At 42.1% G+C, this 20,463-nt stretch overlaps 1 protein-coding gene across 2 annotated transcripts; it reads right to left on the reverse strand.

Annotated features, from left to right (window-relative positions):
- Positions 1-115: 115 nt before the first annotated feature.
- On the reverse strand, positions 116-19,491 carry nptnb (neuroplastin b). 2 transcript variants are annotated; one of them, XM_079736761.1, is made up of 9 exons: positions 19,124-19,491; positions 10,722-11,069; positions 8,018-8,192; positions 7,356-7,450; positions 4,176-4,309; positions 3,770-4,043; positions 1,444-1,465; positions 1,278-1,339; positions 116-1,190 (listed from the first exon to the last, which is right to left on the reverse strand). In XM_079736761.1, exons 1-8 carry the CDS (start codon positions 19,200-19,202, stop codon positions 1,279-1,281), a joined length of 1,188 nt encoding a protein of 395 aa, XP_079592887.1. In that variant the 5' UTR covers positions 19,203-19,491; the 3' UTR covers positions 116-1,190; position 1,278. The 2 variants fall into 2 exon arrangements, with proteins under 2 accessions (XP_079592887.1, XP_079592888.1); XM_079736762.1 differs by lacking the exon at positions 19,124-19,491 and adding an exon at positions 13,386-13,471.
- Between the last annotated feature and the right edge of the window lie 972 nt (positions 19,492-20,463).

Here is a 20,463-nt window from a genome sequence, read left to right on the forward strand (position 1 = left end):
ATATGTTTTGTTTAACGTGATGACTGGCTAATGTTCATTTTTTGATTTATGTTATTTGCTTTGTCCGATGATGACCATGAACAACGCAATGACTTTGTTTTTTAGTTTTTTTTTATTTAGAAAAAAAATATTGGTCTCAATTGTAAGATCGTGGCTCTTTACTGTGGTCCCTCATTCCAAACCCAAGTCAGGTCCATTTGCACCTCAACACACATAGATACACTGTATTGATAGGAGTCATGCAGCTACAGCAGTGTATTTTGCTAGTCAGCTTCCAAGTGTTCCCACGATATTAAAGCTTCACTGAGTATAACAAACTGCCCTCCATATATCTATTTATGAATACATATTGCATAGGATTATAGCCATGCTGTACATTTGAAGAGAGAGAAAAATAAAGATAAAAATCAATCCATTAAATTGGGAAATATAAAAATTATTATTTTTTTTTTTACAGATTTGCTATCATTTGAACACTCATACCGCAACATATACAAGACACCTAAGATAATCTGGAAAAAAATAATCATAATACACTTTTTCATTAGCTAGTTTTAACACACAATAGTCATTTTCTGTAATCACTCTCAGTTAAATACTGCCACAGTCATTGAAGCCCTTGCCTCACCATAAAAGTTGTGTTAAAAGTGGACTCTAGTCACAAAATCAAACATACTTAAATGACCATGATATGCTGTACAAACCTTTCAAGAATATACCGATATCTTTTTGTTAAATTCAAGATGACTCCATAAAAAAGGAAGGGAAAATAGGTCATTCGGACGCAAAAAAGCCACATACTAGTACATGAGGGATAACCACAGAAAATGTATATTCTGAGCATCCTATTGCGTAATTATATTGCATGCATTTTACATGATATGTAATACAAAAAGGATCACCTCATTGGAGGACAGGGTAAATGAAAAAACGGGAGACATCAACAGCACATTAAAAATGTGTTCACCTCTGCGGGGGGTTTAGTCTTTGTATTCAGGCTTGAAATCGTTCTTCTATTAAGACTGAATAAGGCATGCTTAAGACAGCCGTTATGTTCATTTTGTTGCCAGTGTTATGCTGATATTGTTTCACCGAGAGAGACAAGAAATGCTTAATTAAAAACATCTTGGGAGTTCCCACCATCTTCTGATACCTTCATGCGGTCAGAGTATGTTGTGCAGCCATCACATCTATGGAAAACGAAAATGAAAGTAAGGTCCCCAATTTGGTGTGCAATGCTCTTTTCCCCCATAATTTAGCAAGTAACAAGTACGTACCCTATTTCTGATTCCTCTGGCGAATATTTTTCTCTTTGTGGTTGTTTGTTGAATTTGTTTTTCTGGAAACCAAACAGACCACATGCTTATTGACAGTTTGTGCCCCGCACTGAAGATTGATTTTTTTATATTGACAATAGAGGGATGAAAGTATTGATCTACTTACATTGGTACAGCTGGTTCGTCATCTTAAATTGGCAAGAAAAGAGGAAAGAAATCAGAAAACACGTTTTAGACACTTGTTACCCAAGCGTTGTCATACGGCCAATTCTGTTCAGCTTTCTGAATAGCAAGGCTGACTAATTAAAAATGAACAAATTAGATAGGTGTAAAGATTTTTTTTTCTTCTACATTTATTTAATTACACCCCACAATATGGCCCAGTGTATTGATACGATTAATTTTGCGAGAAGGTCAAGCTCTAAGAATGAACCAAATGTAATAAGCCATGTTCTTTTTCCATTGAACAAAAACCCGGATAAAAATCCTATCCCCCATGCTATGAATTATTCAACTGACATGCCATTTCATAAAACTCCAAAATCACAGTCAAACGGACAAGACGGATGGCGTTCAAACCCTGCGGAGAAGATTGCCATTAACCAACAGTTGAGACGGGTGCGGCAGAAGAATGTCATCGCAGTGAGTGACGGTTAGTTCAAAGACCTGTGGTCTGATGTCGACTTGGTGGGCGGTGTTGATCATATGGATGAGGATGCATCAACAGGTAAGAAACCCTTGGCTGTGGGCTGTGTTCCCATCAACATGCAGCTCGGGAGACGTAGGCAGCGGCAGAAGCATTCCAAAACATTATCGCGGTGGCTCGTTTTATGGCAGTTATAATGTTAGATGATGGGGAATGATTGTGCAGCTAATGGGTAGAATAGATAATGTGTGCGGACTGACATACACCAACAATCCCACCATCCTCGTTTCTGTTTAGTCGTAATGGAGCTAATCCTATGTTTTAAAGCAGCGATTTAGCAGGTCCGTGATGTAAATACAGATTAGTCGTACATGGGGTTGGCACTAGAATAACAGCCTGTAAGTGCATGCATGAACACTATTTATTCATATTTTTTAGCCTAAAAATTCTGGCCCAAAAAGAATAAAGCATAAACCTTTTACAGATTTTTTGAAAACCGAAATGACCCTCGTTCAAGACCACTCAAGTATTGCTCGAGTGTTAAAAGGCTCCTTAACCATCACGGGGACATGATTTATAATGCGTGCAGAGTAGGCCAAGAACAAAGCCCCCCAGGAACACATGATGCTAAAGGGATATTTAGAGAGGTTGCAGAGAGATAGAGTGGGGAGTCCTCGTTTCTGATTTGAATGGCGTCAATATGGAAAATATAATCCATCCAAGTACACTACACAGAATGCTGCAGATGTATTTGATTTACATATTGGTTCAATAACGTACCAATAGGAATCATTTATGGAAATAACTGTTCGTATATAAAAAAATAAAATAAAAATAACTTGTAAATAACGTATTTGTGACAGACTAAGATTTGTCTAGGCCATTACACCATCACATGTATACTAGGATAGCTACATTTTTGATAAGCAAAGATCTATAGAATTTTAAGGCTAGAAAAAAACACACAAACCAACACAGCAATCTCTGAAAGCATGCATAAGCACTCACTTACCACCCAATTAGATTATGATGCCATTTGGAAGGAGGGGAAGATTAAATCATATTAATTAAATCAAATTATGTGTATTAATTTATACACTCAACTCTGTGACAAGGCAATGGGATAATGAATCCATCTGTTTGTTATTGAATATGGTTGGGAAAATTATATTTTATTGTAGCCATTAGCACATTACCAAAATAGCAAACTCTTTGAAAGGTTAGCTGTGGTACCCCCTGTTGTTTAGCTAATGTGCAGCTGTAAAGGTCAAGTTGTCATTCAACTCAAAATGTGTATACTTGTACACCAAAAGGTCCATCCTTTGTCAGTCGACATGCAAAAGAGGCGAATCTATTGAAGAGATCAATAATGCCTTACTGATCGCCACTTCTTGCAAAGTTAAGCAAATTAACATATTCAGTGATTATGTAGTGTGTGATCTAATAAGCTGATTAGTAACAGTCTTTCTAACAGCTGTGGACTTTACATCCCAGCCTCTTGTGCGATAGTAACATTATGTTACTTCAGTGCACTGCTAAAGATAGATGTACCAGCAAATGCTGCAGGCAAGGAATTTGCATAATCTCTGAGTAAAATTTCCCAATCATACTTTGTAATCTCAAGTCTATGCTTAATCAAAGTACTTTCCAACTGATAGTTTGACATTTATTTAAATGTGTTAAAAATACAACATTGTGTAATTTAATAAAACCTTATGTTCGTGTACTTTTTTCAGCTTTGGATAATCTGTATGAGATTTCCTCATTTTGTATTTGAGCTGCGATTCATAGACACCACACCTTAAGCATTGAGCAGCATTCATAGCATTTGATTAATGTCTCTTACCGTCCATGATTTCGTCAGGCTTCTTGCGCTTTTCGTAGACGACGATTATGATAACTAGGATGATGACTTCGGCCAAAACACCGAGGAAAGGCCAAAGCGGTGCCAGCAAGCTGCGCACCCGTAGAATAGTGGTGGTTCCACTGGTGCCGATCATGTTGGTGGCATTGCAATGGTACTCCCCTGGGTCCGTGGTTATGTCCAAGTTCAGGACATTCAGCTCTGTGTAGTTGTCACGGTTCGTAATGAAGAACCTTCCAGAAGAGTTATCTATGTCCTGGAACACAAGGTTCAATCCACAATGTTATGGGACCTTGTATACAACATCGCAAACACTCGCATAAAAACATAAAACATGGACAGATAAATCAATTTTAAGTGAAGGTATCGTCCTCAGACAGTGGCGTACCGTGTAGAATGTTCCATCTAGTTTTCGCCATGTCCAGACTGGGTGCGGGTAACCAACAGACTTACAGTACATTGTTGCATTTTCTCCCTCTTTTTTATTTTCACTTCTCTTGTGGCCAGTAATGTCAGGTGCAGCTGGAAGGATAAAGTCATTGAAACAGTTAGACACATACCATTTGGGGCAGCAATTAAGACTCAAATTCCCTAAGGCTGCATTCTAACTGGGACCAGGTGGTATAAACAAATGTGTGAAAAGCAATTCTACCGTACTATTGTTTCCTTTTCACTGTAAGGTGCATTTCTCTGTAGACTCACAAACCGGCCGATCGTGACAAAACTTGGGAATTAAAGCGGACACACTTCAGCAGGCTGTTGCTAACCGGGCCGTTTTCGAGCCAGGTTTTGAACCTGAAAGGCTCAGGCTCATGTGTAAAAAGTGTACTGGTAAATCTCCTGTATTAGATATTTGTCTATTTTATTTAGACCCCTCTAATGCAGACTAAGTCTGGGTCTTGGTATGTTCGTGCTAAATACAAGCTCTTTGGGTTGACAATCTGGGACGGACCCCGATGCACCGATGCACAATACTGGGCCGGTTCATAAGGGTTACGTCCCTATCAGTCTGTATAAAGATTGTAAGGGGAATACGTCCCGATGTCAACGCAGTGCGGTGTGCAAACTTGCATGGTTCAGGACGGCTTGAAAAATGGTTAACAGAGAGGAAAAAAGGCTGCCTGATTTTTACACATTTTGCACTCCCAGCCATATAAGTATGTTAAATAGTTAACAGTGGTGCGTTATATCATCAGGTTATACTAGCAGGAGCTGGTTAAACATGTTGAGCCGTTTATGGGGACACCATCCAAATGAATAGATTCCAGCACAAGTAGAGTGAAGCCAGCCGGAGCTAAACCTAAACTATAACTAACTAACCCACTAACCGTTCATGTCAGGGCAGATATTCATATTAGGGCATGGACAATGAACAGAGCAGCTGATGTCATAGCGAGCCTACCCTTGGGTAAAAAAGAATATATAGCACTGAACCGTGAGCAAAAAACAAGAAACAAAGCAAACCCTGACTCATCTGAACCGTTACACCCCTAGTCCATTTGACTCAAAAACACAATTCAAATCAGGTCAGACTTATCTGACTTAATATTATAAAGGGAACAGGATCAAGAGATATTTTAACAGATTTCTAAATAACTACCTCTCCCTGACCAGAAGTTTGTCAAAGCTAGGCTAAGCTATACGACCTAATCTTTGGATATCGTGGGCGCGATTAGACTGTAAATGTTATACGTTAAATTTACCAGTGCCTTCTGAAAATTCCAACCTGAATGGCACTATATTTACTCTTATTTACTACACGAAAACAATACATACTAGGCATCTGAGAGAGAAGGGCTTCCGTTTCTTAATAATACTTGCTATATGATGAAAATCATAGCAAGTCTGCAGCAAAGCTTTGTTTTCGTTTGTTTGGCATTATGCACGATGCAAATTAAAATCTGGTGCATACCAGAAGGGGATATGGGATGACATCACACCAATGTAATGCTGCGTGTGTGCTGTGCAGGAGGGGGAGGGGCCAAGATCCTCTTTGGCTGATGCTCATTGAATTATGACTGACAGCACTGAGGCAGCACTCTGCCTGGTGCTAAAGACCTGGAGAAGCCACTATTTCACACTCCTGACTGCCTGTGATTACTAATCCTTAGCTGAGGTAGGGTGCTACTTTATGAATATCAGCTCAACGTGAGGATGAGCTAGGTCATAGCTGTTAATAAGACTTGAATGAAATGAGATTAATGTGACGTCCCGTCACAGATTAAAGAAATTGACTGACTTGTCTGCTCTTTCTGCTTGTTGCTTTCAATTGTTACCAGTGTATATTACTATAATACATTTTGTAATTAATTATTGATATACATTTTGAAACACTAAATAAAAATAAATGTCAAATAAATACAGCCATTGCAATTTTGAGAACTATGGAGGGTAAAACGTTTATCTGTGGCCCGGCTTAGTAACACAGACAATACTCCTCTGCTCTCATAAAGATGGCTGGGATGGGATTCAGAACCCTAATCCCACCACATCACACAGCACTCCATCTGTTGCCTCTGAGCTCAGTCCTATAAGGATGAGACTGCCAAGGACATTGTAGGCGCAGATCTTGGTGAACTGCAGTCATGGGCACACACTAAGGAGCTCTATCTATGCTATAAAGATGCAGTGATCGCCACCATCCATCAAGACACAAAATTTAAAAGATAATAAGGAATGTCGATGCACATCACATTACAGCAATCGCCGCAACACAACAAAACGACAGCAACGCCAAATTATAGAGGGCCAAACGCATCGCATCTCCGGAGAACTGACAAGTGTCAAGTTCGGCTCACAGACCGCCAGTCTGCCAAATGGTAGGACACTGAAGTTCGAATGGCAGTCAGCTCTGTCATCTTACCAGGCAATGAAGTCAGAACACACATGGCCTTCACCCATTATGTAATCAGACAGTCGAGTTAGAATCTGAGGAGGACAGGCTCACTGCACCATCGGCATAGCATACAAAATTGGCTTAGGGACATGGGAGCTAGCCCTAAAACTAGCTGTTCTCTTTCCACTGCCTTATTTCAGATAACTGCTGAGTTGGCAAGATTTTGTGAAATAGACAAGGTAGAGGCATTCTGGTGGGCTGTATTTCACATCATTAAAAAAGACTGTAATAGTGCCCACATATTTTTGCTTTCCATTATCATGGGAGGTATGCTAATGTACAGTTCGTTACACACATGTAAGTAAAGCAGCATAGAAACGTGTAATAGGAAACTCCATTATCAAATGGAGCGAGAGTAGCGCTGTAGCATTGAGAGACGAGACTTGGTTAGTGAGTATGTGCTTAGTAGGTGGCTGCACCTTCTGCTGCATTGTTTCCTCAGTGAAGGCTGAGATTGACAACAGCCTCGGGACGGCTCCATGTCCTTAACCACGCACTAGATGAACGCAAACAACTTCCCACTCATAGCTTTAGGTTTTCTAGTGAACCCACGGCTTTTTTCCCTCTTTTTCTTCCTCTAGGTGGTATTAAATGCACAATATTTTGGGCTTTTGTAGTCCCAACATTTTGAGTAACGTCTGTCAATGTTTGTAATGCATCAGGAGATCTTACCTTTTACTTCAATGGTAGTGTTAGCATTTGGTGCCTTCTCAAATGTGTAAACACACATGTATTCCCCAGCGTCATCTGCCTTGGCTTTATTGATTCTGCATTAACACACATACACACACAATATATAACTATCATATGCCATTTCCAAATTATTCTGGAGAAAGCATTTTAATCAGGCATGTCTTGTGTTCTATTACAAAATCTATCTTTGGATTAATCAAGGAAGGGCCGTTCTGTTCCTTTTTGAGTACCTAGTTAATTTCAAATCTGCAGTCCCTGGTTTTATTCTTAAGCAATGTGACAAGCCTCACACTGATGGGTCTTATTTTGTTGCAAGGAAGAGTTTGTGGAACGTCAACAGGGGTTACATCACAGCGTTCCTCCTCAGTCCACACTATGCCTCAGCTGAAACTAACGACTAGTTAGCACCTGGGGGTGAAATGCCTCATAGGTCTATGCATCCTAGTTGTGCCAAGTGTTGGCCAGGCGGGGATAAGTGAACTTTATGTTTGAAATACTACATCGTGGCTATATAAGGAGGTTGCATTCAGTACTCAAACGTCGACGTAGGTATTAGCTAGGTCTTGAAGGGCTCTCTTGTCATTACGTTCGTGACACTAGCCATCCATTTCTCAACAGACAAACAGGATTCTGTCCTTTACCTGTGCGACGTGTCTTTATTCTTGGTCCGTGTTTTATCTATCTCCACCCCGTTCTTCATCCAGAAGCTTTCCTGGTGGGCATTGTCAGTGTTGGTCAGGTTGCACCACATGGTGAAGGGCTGGGCATGTGTTTCGGCTGACAGTATGATCTGATCGGTGGCATTGATCTTTGGCTCTGGAAGACACACCATCAGAACGGTTAAATTGACACAGGCACAGCGATGTTGTACCTCACATGCCAGCTGCAGGCTGAGTGCCTGTTCCCAAGATCTGCGTAGGAGGCTGGTCATGAACCAACCACAATTGCATGCAACACTCTGTATTGACGAAACAAAGCACAATCCTATCCTGACAGCTATGTATATATACATATTTATACATACACATACATACATATGTATATATGATATATACATATGCAACACATATGCAAGTTAATATTTAAAGAAGACAAAGATACTTGTTTGCCTCTCATAGTCAACCTTAAATCCTGCATACATTTGCTGTATTTTTTTTTAATATGATATTATATGATGTATCTTTTCTGTGGTAAACAAAAAATACTTAACCCAAAACCTTAACGTGCCCACCTGACTACGCGAATAGCATTGAGCTGGCAGAAGCTAGCAGGGCTCTATTTGGATCTGCTAAGCTGCTTACAGCTACATTCAATACACACACCAGCATTTTAATTCTACTACAAAATTATCTCTGTAGCCACAACCATTTTTTACGGTTTGAGGCTTTAAATAGATTATTTATCCAGAGAGATTGTTTTGTGAACTGAAATATGAAGCATAGTGCAAACGTTACAATTCCATTCAGAATGTGTATTTTTAACATTAAATATAGATATAGAAAAAATATGGCCCTGCAATAGCCTCAGTACTCTGTTGGAGCACTGGTGATATGACCTTTTTAACAGGCCTCGAGCAAGCTATCAGGCTATCAGGAGAAGAGAATGTACAGTAGACTCCTTTGGTGTTATCTTTAAACACGATCAAATGGTCCTTTTGTCGTTTAAATCCCATTGACATGATTCCTGTGCTCCAGACCTAAGCAGCTAGCCTTCTCCATGTCTATGCAGCAGGCGCGCTGTACTCAGCAATGTCAGGGTCTGTCTCTCAAGGACATTGTGGGAGGCCGGAAGTGCCATCAGCCTCAGCACCCTCCCCTCTGCTACGAGGCGTGAGGAGAAGGCTACCACTGCCTTCGCCCCTCCTCCCCTAAGGCGGGCCCAACCGTTGCAACCATGGAAACCCGGAGGGGAGGAGCCGAGGGGCGGGGCTTCGTAATCTTACTATTGGCTGCCGCTGCAAGCGTGCCTGCAAACCTAGTGGGGGAGCTGCTGGTGCCGATGACTGAGTGACTTCTATTAGCATTCATGGCTCCTTTATCATGCAGTTCTGTATATCTAACAATAGCCAGGGGGATCTCTCCCTCTCTTTCTCATGCAAAACCTTGTGGTCTAATAATAGCATGTTCGGGACATGGGCACACACAAAACATTAGGTACATAAATTAACATTTGACAAAGATGGCACAGTGGTCCACAGGCCATTTTCACTAAAGGTTGTTTGTAGGGCACCTGCACAGAGAAAACAAATCAATGAGATGAAAAAGTATACACAGCGTGACCAGTGAGCTGATCCTCTAGCAGCATTTAGGGAGGGGCGACTATTTGATTGTATTTCACATTAAAAACTTATCATCTTGACATTTTAGTACATTACAGTAGCTGCCTTTCCAGAGGGATTCCCAGTAGCGCCCTTAGCATACACAGAGAATATGTCCCCATGTTGTTGAGCTCACACATCCTACAAGGGTGTTGTTTTCAAGGAATCTGTTGCTCTTTCTCTGACAAATTGCATCTAGCTTTATCGTCAATTTAACATATAATAAATCACGTGTTTGCTATTAACTGCACACAAGGGTTTCACCCCAAATGTCATCCTGTCGTGGTATGAGCAGCATACGCACTGTTAAGATTTGTTGTTCCCAGTTTCAAATAAAACCCACAGTCAAACGTCCTTTGCAAGGGAATGAATGACAATATATTGTACTAAAATAGAACAACAGCTATAAACAAACACAGCCTCAAATGAGCAACACCTACAGGGCAGCTCCATTGGTGCACGTTTCCCAGCTTCAAACTATACATACACATGAACGGGCAACTATGTATAGCCTGTTATATACATGTAATATCGTCAACATGTACATTTATATAAGAACGTTTCATTTCAGTGATGAGAAAATATTCCAAATGGTGGCTTCCTAAATGGTACAATATCCATCTTCTATGTACTTATTGAACCATTCGTTTCACAGACCTTACAGGAATTAGAATAAAATATATTACTCTGCAACACTGCATAACACATTACGCTGAAAGATGACTACAGGGTTAAAAAAAAACTGGTTTAATATTCACAGTCGGAGAAAACCTATAGGTGAATTGGAATCTGAAGTTAAGAAAAGTGTCTGCGGCTCTTACCGAGCCTACTGTGAGTATGCACCCTTAACTTCTCCCTTAGACCAACTCCTGGTCTGATGGAAAGGTTTCAGTTGGCTTTCAGTGAACTGCGGAAGTGGCAGGATATAATGTCATTACTGATTCACAGCTACACCCTTAATGGCTGAGAAGGCGGAGGGAGGGGTTTAACTGGGGACATCTAGGTCCTACGGAACATGTTCAACTCACTCTGTAGCACTGTAATGGTGGCCTGGGCACGGATCCAGCTCAGGGCGGGGTTTTGTCGGTGGTCATTGCGCTTCGGGTCGTTGCTGGCTCGGCACTCGTAGGTCCCCGAGTCCTCCAGAGTGAGCCGCGTGATGCCGAGCACGCTCACGCCGTTGGCCCCGTACGCCGTGTTAATAGCAACCCGCCGTTTGCGAGCCCCACCCCACAGCTGCTTAAAGGAGTCCGCCCGGTTGATTTCAGCGTACCACCACTGGATCTCCGGGACAGGGTTACCGACCACGTCGCAGTACAGCTCAAAGGTGTCCCCTGTCAGCTTGATCTCAGACATGGGCGACTTCACAAACCCGGCTGGAGAGGGGAAATCGCATCGGGCAGGGAAAGGAAAAAGAGTAGAAGAAGAGTTAGAGCGTCAAAGAGGTTAGAACAAGGCCAAGGGATGGATACGTGTCATTTGTCATTGCGGAAGACAAAGAAAGAGTTGATGGTTAAAACTAGTGCTGTCAGTTTAACGCGTTAACGGTGTTAACGCAAACCAATTTTAACGGTGTACATTTTTTTAGAGCACGGTTAACGCTCTTTTGGCTTGGGAAACGTTGTCGATTTTTCACCTGCTGTCTAGCAACAACAAGTCACGTTAGTGTGTGTGCGTGTGTGTGTGTGTGTGTGTGTGTGTGTGTGTGTGTGTGTGTAGGCGTTATTCGATAGCCTGGTAATGTGTATAGGCCTACGTACGGTAGGAATATTCATACTGGTTTAAATAATAAATGTTAAAGTATTTCCCATCTTTGCTGAGCAAGAGTTTTGTTCGAAAGTTCAGTGATTGAAACAAATAAAAGCCTGGGCTATTGACGTTTCACGATAGGCCTGCCACTGCGGGTCTCTCTTACTGTCCTTCTCAACGCTCTCTGATCTCACTAAAAGGCTAGCAGCACGAAATCAAGGGATATTTTGAATAGAATAGAAAATGTGCGATTAATCGCGAGTTAACTATGACATTAATGCAATTCAATATTTTAATCGCTTGACAGCACTATTAAAAACAGAATGAGAAGGAAACGCAGGCTAGCAAGAAAGCAGAAATGAATCACCTCTTGAACCCAGTTAGTCACATAATGTTAGCCAAAGTTGTGTCCCTTTTCCCTAATGTCTTGCGTTTTCAGCAGCGTCAAATAGGGCTTTGTGTTGTTGGCCTACCGATGTTGTCAACATTGCTAAAGTCACCTTTACACAACAGCCCCTTTGAGAAGAGGTACTACAGTAGTACTACATATTTGGTCCACCATAATACAGATAAAAGAAATATGAATTACATAATCTGTCTGTAGCTTTAAGCCAAACTTGATGTTTAGCCCCTGACAGCCCATTTCACAGAGTTTCATATATTTATTATTTCTTTGGCCAAGCAAGTATACAATCATCGTGGCAAAAAGGGTATGTCGTTGGTGTGAGTCACTGCTGACTGGCCAAAGCTCGGGACTTAAACCTATACATACGCAAAATAATTGTTGTGTAGCGTTAGAGAAATGTAAGATAATACCACCGATATTGCACTCTCTGTTCATGCCTTGGTATTTATATTCTTAATTTAAAAAAGTACATTTGTACCTTGAATTTCAAGTCAACACATTCAGTTGGTAATCATTATTTTCATGAATCTCCTAAACTCAGTTGTTATTGTAATGGTAGTTTGTCTGTCAACATCAGCACAAACTAAAGAGAGCCAGGTTTTTGGTGTATGAGCTCTCTATAATTTCATTGCTGGATTTGAGCGTTGCTTGAGCCGATGATAAGTCATGTGACGAGTCACAATCAGTGGTTTGGAAATTTTCCCTTAAGCTTAACTTGTCTAAATGACAGCCCAACACCGTGGGTATGTACACGCCAATCCGTCTACTGGAATATAAAGCCAACCACACACATGCATAATAATAATTTCACCAGTCCAAGCAACATCATTTTGAGCATGCAGTTTGTTGAAGAGGAAGTGAGAATTTTGGGAGTTTGAAAATGTTAAAATCTGCTTTGTACAATCAGGCTTCATTTTCTGATCACTTACTATTCTATGTTCCCTCCTTTAACTGTTAGTCTTTGTTCTTCTGACATGTTCTGCTGTGGGGTTACTTCAAGGCTTATTAGAATTAAGGGTTTAGTGTTTAGTGTGTCATATGCCAGAAGTCACCACATCCCTGTGGTCTTTGGAACATATGATGAAGTTATGCACCTTTTGCTAAATGTTATATATTACATGAGTTGCATATTTTCCCCACACATTAACTGAGGATACAACCTGCAAGTTGCGCATTAAGTTTATTTAAGTAAGTGTATTTCACCATGGTGTCCCTATGTAAATTTAGGTGATTATTGCATTAAATGCATATGTACATTTAAAATGATGTACATACGGTACCCCTAACCCTGCACTCGACCAAGTTAGTGTGACAGAGTACCATTGCTTTAAGGCATCACCCTAGCAGCCCATTATTATTAGTAGGTAGAGATCCTTGATTTAGGAGGAGGAGCGTGAATAGTTGGTTAGTGAGGAAAGAGAAGTCGAGACGCCGGCGGTAGAGAAGAAACGCAGCATACGAGACTGAGATGTCGCCCCGGATAGCGTGATTACAAACAACACATGCATTAACCGAACAATACAAACGTGGCCCGAACCTTGACGAGCGAATGGTTCAGATGTTCTGCGTGAACCGTTCCATCCCTAGTGACTCCCCAATCCACTGGCACCACAATTAAACTCCTCGTAAGACCCAACACCTGGGTCCCCGGCCTCTCTGATCACCCTCTGGACACAGCTGTTAACCACATCCGAATATATCAACAAATACATCAAGGTAGAACATGATTATAACTTATTACACATTTAATTATATAATGTCATATAACAATTCAGAAACTAATCATTTACAGGTCAGCCCAGAGCACACAGAGGAAATGACAAGCCCTATGCAATGAATCCCGACTTTCTTTTGTGTTGAAATTGTATTACAAGCCAGTAGAAATAGAAAGATAGCTTGTTTAGAGTCAGTCATAAATCATTGTACTTGCTCATTAAAAGTAGTCAAGCAGCTTTCTGCACCTCTTGTAAAACAAACATCCCACAATGTGTTCAGTAGAACAGGCGATTGCCAAACAGGCTGTGCCAGTCTTTAGAAGAAGTTTCATACACTGCCGTGAACAAAGCATTGATTGGGTGTGTACCATGAAGGCAGGGAGCCACTGTGCCAAGACCACTCTATGGTTCATAGCCAATGAAATGATCAGGATGATTACTTGTACCTTCACCAAGAAGGACTCTCATTATATTGGGTAGCCCGGCCTTCATCTAAAACCTGGCAGAATTATAATAAGTAGCTTTTGCGTCGCTTCTCTCGAAACATCTGGGCCTATCAAACTCGCAGTATAATCCCAGAGGAAGAAGAAAGGCACAGCTACCTACTGTTTCACTGGGGTAAGACTGTTACTGTGGTATTAAATTAGAACATTTTGCAACCAACTAGACTGAATGTTTCAGCTCGGACAAAGGCTAAGGTAGTAATAGGTATCCTAGTACATCAAGTAGTGTACATTCCTATACACAAAGTGTATACCAGGAAGAATAGTGCAACACATTCTGATAATAAGGAGTCTTTAGCACACAACAATATTTCTGCTACATGCTCAACTGGCTGTTTGCCTGAAACCAAAATGGTTACAGGAGTAGACCCTTGGGAAGGTTATTTGATTCAACACTTGCTGCTCATGGATTTGTCTGACAAAATAAAAACATTTCATTAAAAAGTGTCATTATTTAATCAGACCACTGTGAAACATTGTAGCAACAATAGTAGCGCTGTATGAAGATCTGTGGTTTTGTATATTAAAGAAGAGACCACGAATTCCTGCTACAAGGAAGGCCAGCATTATGATAATCATTCTAGCCGGAGAAACTAATAAAACAATGGAATGGACATACAACATCGATAGATGCCTAACTCTAGCTAATCTACAGTGTATGCACATCTTTATGCCAAACTGACCATCATTACCTTCAAATTCATAAATCCTCATGGCATAACTATATTGTAGTTGTAATTAACATCTGACTAATTTTGTGTTGGCAGTCACCCTTTATTTACACCGGGGGAAGTGGGGCAAGAGAGAGAGAGAGAGAGAGAGAGCGAGATTGAGCGAGAGACCTCCCTTGAGAACTAAGAGCAGAACACACACTGCCACCATGCAGCCTGAGTGAGTCAGCTGCTTGCCTACAACCTGGCTTCTGGTCCTGCGTCCCACATCACACACAAAACAGGCAGCTACTGGAAAAAAGCCCTGAGGCGACTGAAGGGGTACCATGCTGGGCAATCTGTTTATCTGCGCACGCATTATGTGCCGGTGTATATGTCGTTGATGCAAATACACCATTATCATCATCCACCTGAAACTACAATGCAATGCAACCGCAGCTACTAGTTGCAAAGGCAGTGTTTCCAGAACAGGCAGTGTGTGGGTCGGGCACCTACAGAGGCTGTCAATCCTAGGAGCTGTCGCTCATCATCCAACAGGAGTGGTAAATTAGATAGCGTTTCCAATAACACCTACAGCAGACAGGAATGCTATAATCTCCCAGCCACACCAACCACTCAACACTTCCTGGGTGCTCCTTCTCAAGGTCACGGAGACAGAGATATTACTAATGACTGGCGAGAAAGCCAGGCTGCATTTCCCCCTGCACCTTGTCATTGGAGAATCTCTACTGACGCTAAAAATAGCAGCGGCAGTGAAAGATAATTCTCACAGAATTCCTAAATGTTACCAATTATTTTGCCAATATATTCGTCTGCTTAGAAGCAGGCGAAAGGCTGGTTCACAGACTGAAGGGATGAAATGCATTAGTGGGTAGATGTTTGCACTTACTCTGTTGGTGGTGTGGAATGAGTGTCTTTTATTCATATGCTCACACTAACTCAGGTCGTGGGCTGCATCTCACATCAATGCAGTTTATTCACAGTCGGTTTCACGGGATATACAAACGTGACTCTTGTAGGAGTTCTAAGTCATCTATACGCATGAGTCAACGGCTACAGTATTTTGAATTGTATGACTGCATTACAATATCCAAGCTGGGTAGAAACTATATAGTTGGGCGAAGACATCATGTTTATACAATAACTAACTAACAGTATGTTTGTTAATGTATGATATTCCAATGCTTGGTCATCCGTATAATCACAACCATATGAAATGCCAGCCTATTATACAAACGTATGATGAGAATAAAAAACATACAGGGATTCATAAAAAATTAATGACCCATTTATTTATAGGTCTAACCCTCATTCACTAGATGTACAGCAACTAACCGGCTGGCCTAGTTAGCTGTCATTTATTTAACAGTCGTCTATACAACAACTATAAATTGTGAGGATTATCAAGTCTAATTTTTTCCATTTTTGGCCGGTTGTATAACGATGATGCAGATGGAGGGGGTATGCCGTCGGTTAAATCGTCAGGGTTGACATGTGTAGGAAGATCTCACTCAGTAAGCACATTAAGTTTTACCACTGACATTCAAAACTGCAGCTGTCCATTTATGCTGTGTAAGGCTGTTCTGTAGACTGCCACTCCATTGTTAGCATGGTACCAATTCACCATTTCTGTTCCTGCAGAGTTTTTTGCGGAAAAACTTTGCGCGGTGGCAAGAATAACTCCACCCAAAAAGAGCAACGCTCATGAAAGCTAATCAATGACTCAGAGAGTTGCTCAATGTTCTGTCAACCATTAAATCTCCCCTGGTGTACCTTTGCCCACAAGCAGCTTCTCATGGCTAGAGTTAGCCCCAGAGGACATGGGCTGACCGGCTGTGTAGCACGACCTCGGAATTGTCGACATGGACGTCGTGAGTGGGTTGCTTTTATTCTATAGAAATAAACACACTAGCATAAAGCAAACACCTGCAGTGAAAGTCTACTTAGTGGAGCTTTAATAATGACGGCATCACCAAAAAGCCACGCAAAATGACAATTCAGGTTATTGATTACTATTGACCTTCTCAAGGTCAATATTTGTTGACATGCTTGAGATCTGCATTTGATTTATTGATCAGCCATGGTTTTTGATAAATGCCCATATAGTGATTTTGGGACGTGGACATCATATGGGGCTTACTCTTTTGTATTATTGGTAAATAAAGGTGAATAAAGAGATGATAAACGTCAATGAAGGTGTTATTATACACAGAATATATATAATGCAATCTAACCTTACGGCAAGATACTACACGTATCACGTGTAGTATGTAGGGGGACAGCAGTGGTGAGCACCAAGGCAGCAGGTTAGCTTGGCCACAGCCCGTCACCAGTCTCAGTATATATCTTTTAAACACATTGACAAACGCGGCCTGCTAGAATTGAAACAGTGCAGAGCAGCTCACTGAGTCCTCAGAAAGGGTTGCACAAGGAAGCCATCCATTAAGGGTTAATGGATTCACTTCCACAAAAGACCTTAAAGCCACAGTTCTCCGTGAGGCTTCTTGGGGGATAAAAATAGATCAGGGCAGAATGGACAGATGCTATTTACAGTCCTCCAAATATCTGTCAAAGAATCTGGCCGTCCTTACTCTCGCCAGGTCGAGGGAATGTGAAGGACTGGAAAAAAAACTCCCCTTTGCTTGGCTCATGCGGTGATTACATCTCGTGCACTTCTTAATTACAATTCTCTCCACACTGCTGCCTCCACTGTGAAATACCACCGAGGAAAATGTACATGATGGCAGGCGTCAATCAACCCTCAATCTGAACTGGGGGAGATAAATAAGTAGGACTGATTCAGAGACCCTATTAGCATATTGCCATGGATATTATAAAAGTAAATCCTGCCTTAAAGGAAAACTGTGAGAAACATATCTCTCCATCCAGCTCTTTCTTTATGATAAAGAACGTGCATATTAGTGACAGGTTGGCACCACTGTGTCTCACATTAACCCCTGGGGGGCTCTGTGCGACTGTGTGTCTGTGTGGGTTTGTGCACTTGTGCTTATGTTTTTGTATGTTGAGAATTAGGCCACTAGCACTGGGTAAAGACTTGCCAAGTGTTCGGAATGCCTTTGCAGGAGCTTACTCGAACAACACGGGGCTTAGCATTGTATTTGATTTTCCACCCAGATGCGAACACTAAAGGAGGATTCCGTGTGAATTCCATTTCCAACCTGAGATCAACGAATACGGAGATATGATGTGAAGTCAAGGAACACACTCGGTTACATAACTGCTGCAGGGTCTGGGGCTAGTTGTGGTGGTGTTTCCCTTTACACATGTCTTAGAAAAGTTGCTTTCCCTTCGTTTTGATGGATATTGATTATACACAATATGATTATGTAACACGATTATAAATGATATCTCACAGCCACAATTGAGCATGTGCATGCAACATGATGTCCTTATTATTGAGCCTTAAAACCAACCTGTTCTCATTGTTAAGAATCTCAAAGAAATGTGTTGAAGGACACCACCATTGACACTTTTCTATGTAATGATAATCAAACCCATTGTCAAAACATAGTTATGTTGACATCATAGGGATGTCACCATATAGGCCTTGCTTTTGCAAACAAAAATGAAAATTATTACGGTATATATATAACATATTGCATTTAGATTTGCACATAGATCAGGAACCCGATTGAACATACGAGTCATAACACTTGCAGTGGTTGCAATGTTGCATGGTCGAAAAAGGTCAGTCATAGTAATCAGCAAAGGCCTGCAGGTTAGTCTACCTAACCCACCTGCAGAACGACATGCCGTAGACAGGGAGACGCTGATAGCCGACCTATTCTTAACAAATTATATAATTATTCAGACATACTTTCAGGATAACGACCGCGTTTTGCCCCACGAAGCACGACTCGTTGTATAATAGCGTTGGCATAAAAAACAAAGCTGCAAATAACAATAAATCACAGCGATCCCCTTCCACTGTTGACTCTGTGTGCACCGCTAAACGCACAGACGTCACTTTGCGACTAGTTTAGTATCACGATGCTTCCCCTTGTCGTGATGCCCAATCCGCCGAAAACCTTTGCATTGGACATGTTGATAGATGCATCGGGGGTGTGCGTTCATTCTACGCCGACTGTGAGATGCGTGATTAAATCGTTGATGTGTGTTTGTGTTTGTGTATGTGCGAGTGTGTGTCTGTTTGTCTGTCTGTGTGTAAAGTCGTCGTCCAGAATCCCGCCCTAGCAAGGTGCTCTTCCTGGCGGTAGTGTATCCAGCCCCCCGGTTAACGCTAGATTTCCGTGGGGCGGTCGTGTCCCCACTGCGCCCGGTTAACGCTAGATTTCCATGGCGCGGTCGCGTCCCCAGCCAAGTTAACGACAGATTTCCGTGGCACGGTCGCGTCCCCTCTCTTACCGTTCTGAGCCCAGGTGAAGGGTAGCAGCATCGCGTGCCCCAGGAGGACCACCGCGACCACCGCTGTACTGGAATGCATTCTCCCGGCTCGACGAGAGGACCGATGGGGGTCTGGGCAGGACGAATGGAGGAGGAGGAAGAGGAGGAGGTCGATCACTGAATACAGTAACTAAAGAGATGGTCCGGACATAGCACCGAGTTTTGCAAAACGTGGCGATGAGGATCAGGTGAATGACTTGTGGGCTGTCACGGGAGAGGCCAGCGACTCAGGGATGTCAAAATCTAAAATCTAGCCCTGGGAGGTGAGGGTTCCGCGGTTAGATCGCAGAGGAGAAGTCTCCCTGTGTGCTGATCTGGTCCTCGATCGTAGTTCGTTGAATTCAAAAATGCGCAGAGCGATGCGCAGTGGCGCTGTAACGTTCACAGCTCGGCGATTAAAGGGGCAATGTTTTTATTTTTATAGACACAAAACGAGTCCAACAGCTGTGTTAAGTCGGTGTTGAGCGGTCAATAATGCAGTATTAAAGATACCCCGGCGGTATGGATTGAGTGTGAGTGACAGCCAGGGCAGGGTTGGTAGCGGTCGTTCGCGTCAGCTGCTCACGACTCACGACCCCCGCTGATGCACTACTACTACAACCACTACCACTGCAACTACAACCACAACTACAGCTTGGCTTTCACAACAACCATGCAACAGTCGTGCATTGCAGGTAGTGGGGTCAAATGGAATTAGACAGAGTAGAGTGGGTCAATGAGTTGTGCTACACCAGTAAAGCAGAATACACCGTGTTGCTGCATAGACATGCAGAAGGCTTCTGAGTCCAGGGGGAACATCATGTTTTTTTGCACATAGTCGGGTTTTCTGGGGCCAATATAGTGCTATAGCCAGATATAGATATGGACCCCAGCTATACACAAACACGCACGCACACACGCGCGCGCACACACATACACACGCAAGCGCGCAAACACGCTCGCACATAATTATTAGTTGTTATATTTACATAATGTGTTTCCTCTCTAACGTCTTCCATAATGTGTGCGTGATGTGCACAGCAGGCCTTTGTCTGGTGTGTTTGCGCGGGAGGAGACTGAGGCGTTACTCGTGAGCTGATTTGTAAAACAATCCTCCCAGAGAACAATCGGATTTTCAAACTGTATTTAGGCCTACGACGTGCGTCTCACCACCTAACATGGCCCCCTGTAATCCCGTCGGGTTCCTAGAACACGGGCGACCTCATGTGGTGACTTATTGCAACGTTTATCAGATGTCCAGGACGTGGAAAGGAACCTTTTAGTGAGTTGTCAAACAATATGAATATGGCATCCGATCCTTG

The sequence above is a fragment of the Pollachius pollachius genome (assembly GCF_949987615.1).
Source record: "Pollachius pollachius genome assembly, chromosome: 5".
Lineage (NCBI taxonomy): Eukaryota > Metazoa > Chordata > Actinopteri > Gadiformes > Gadidae > Pollachius > Pollachius pollachius.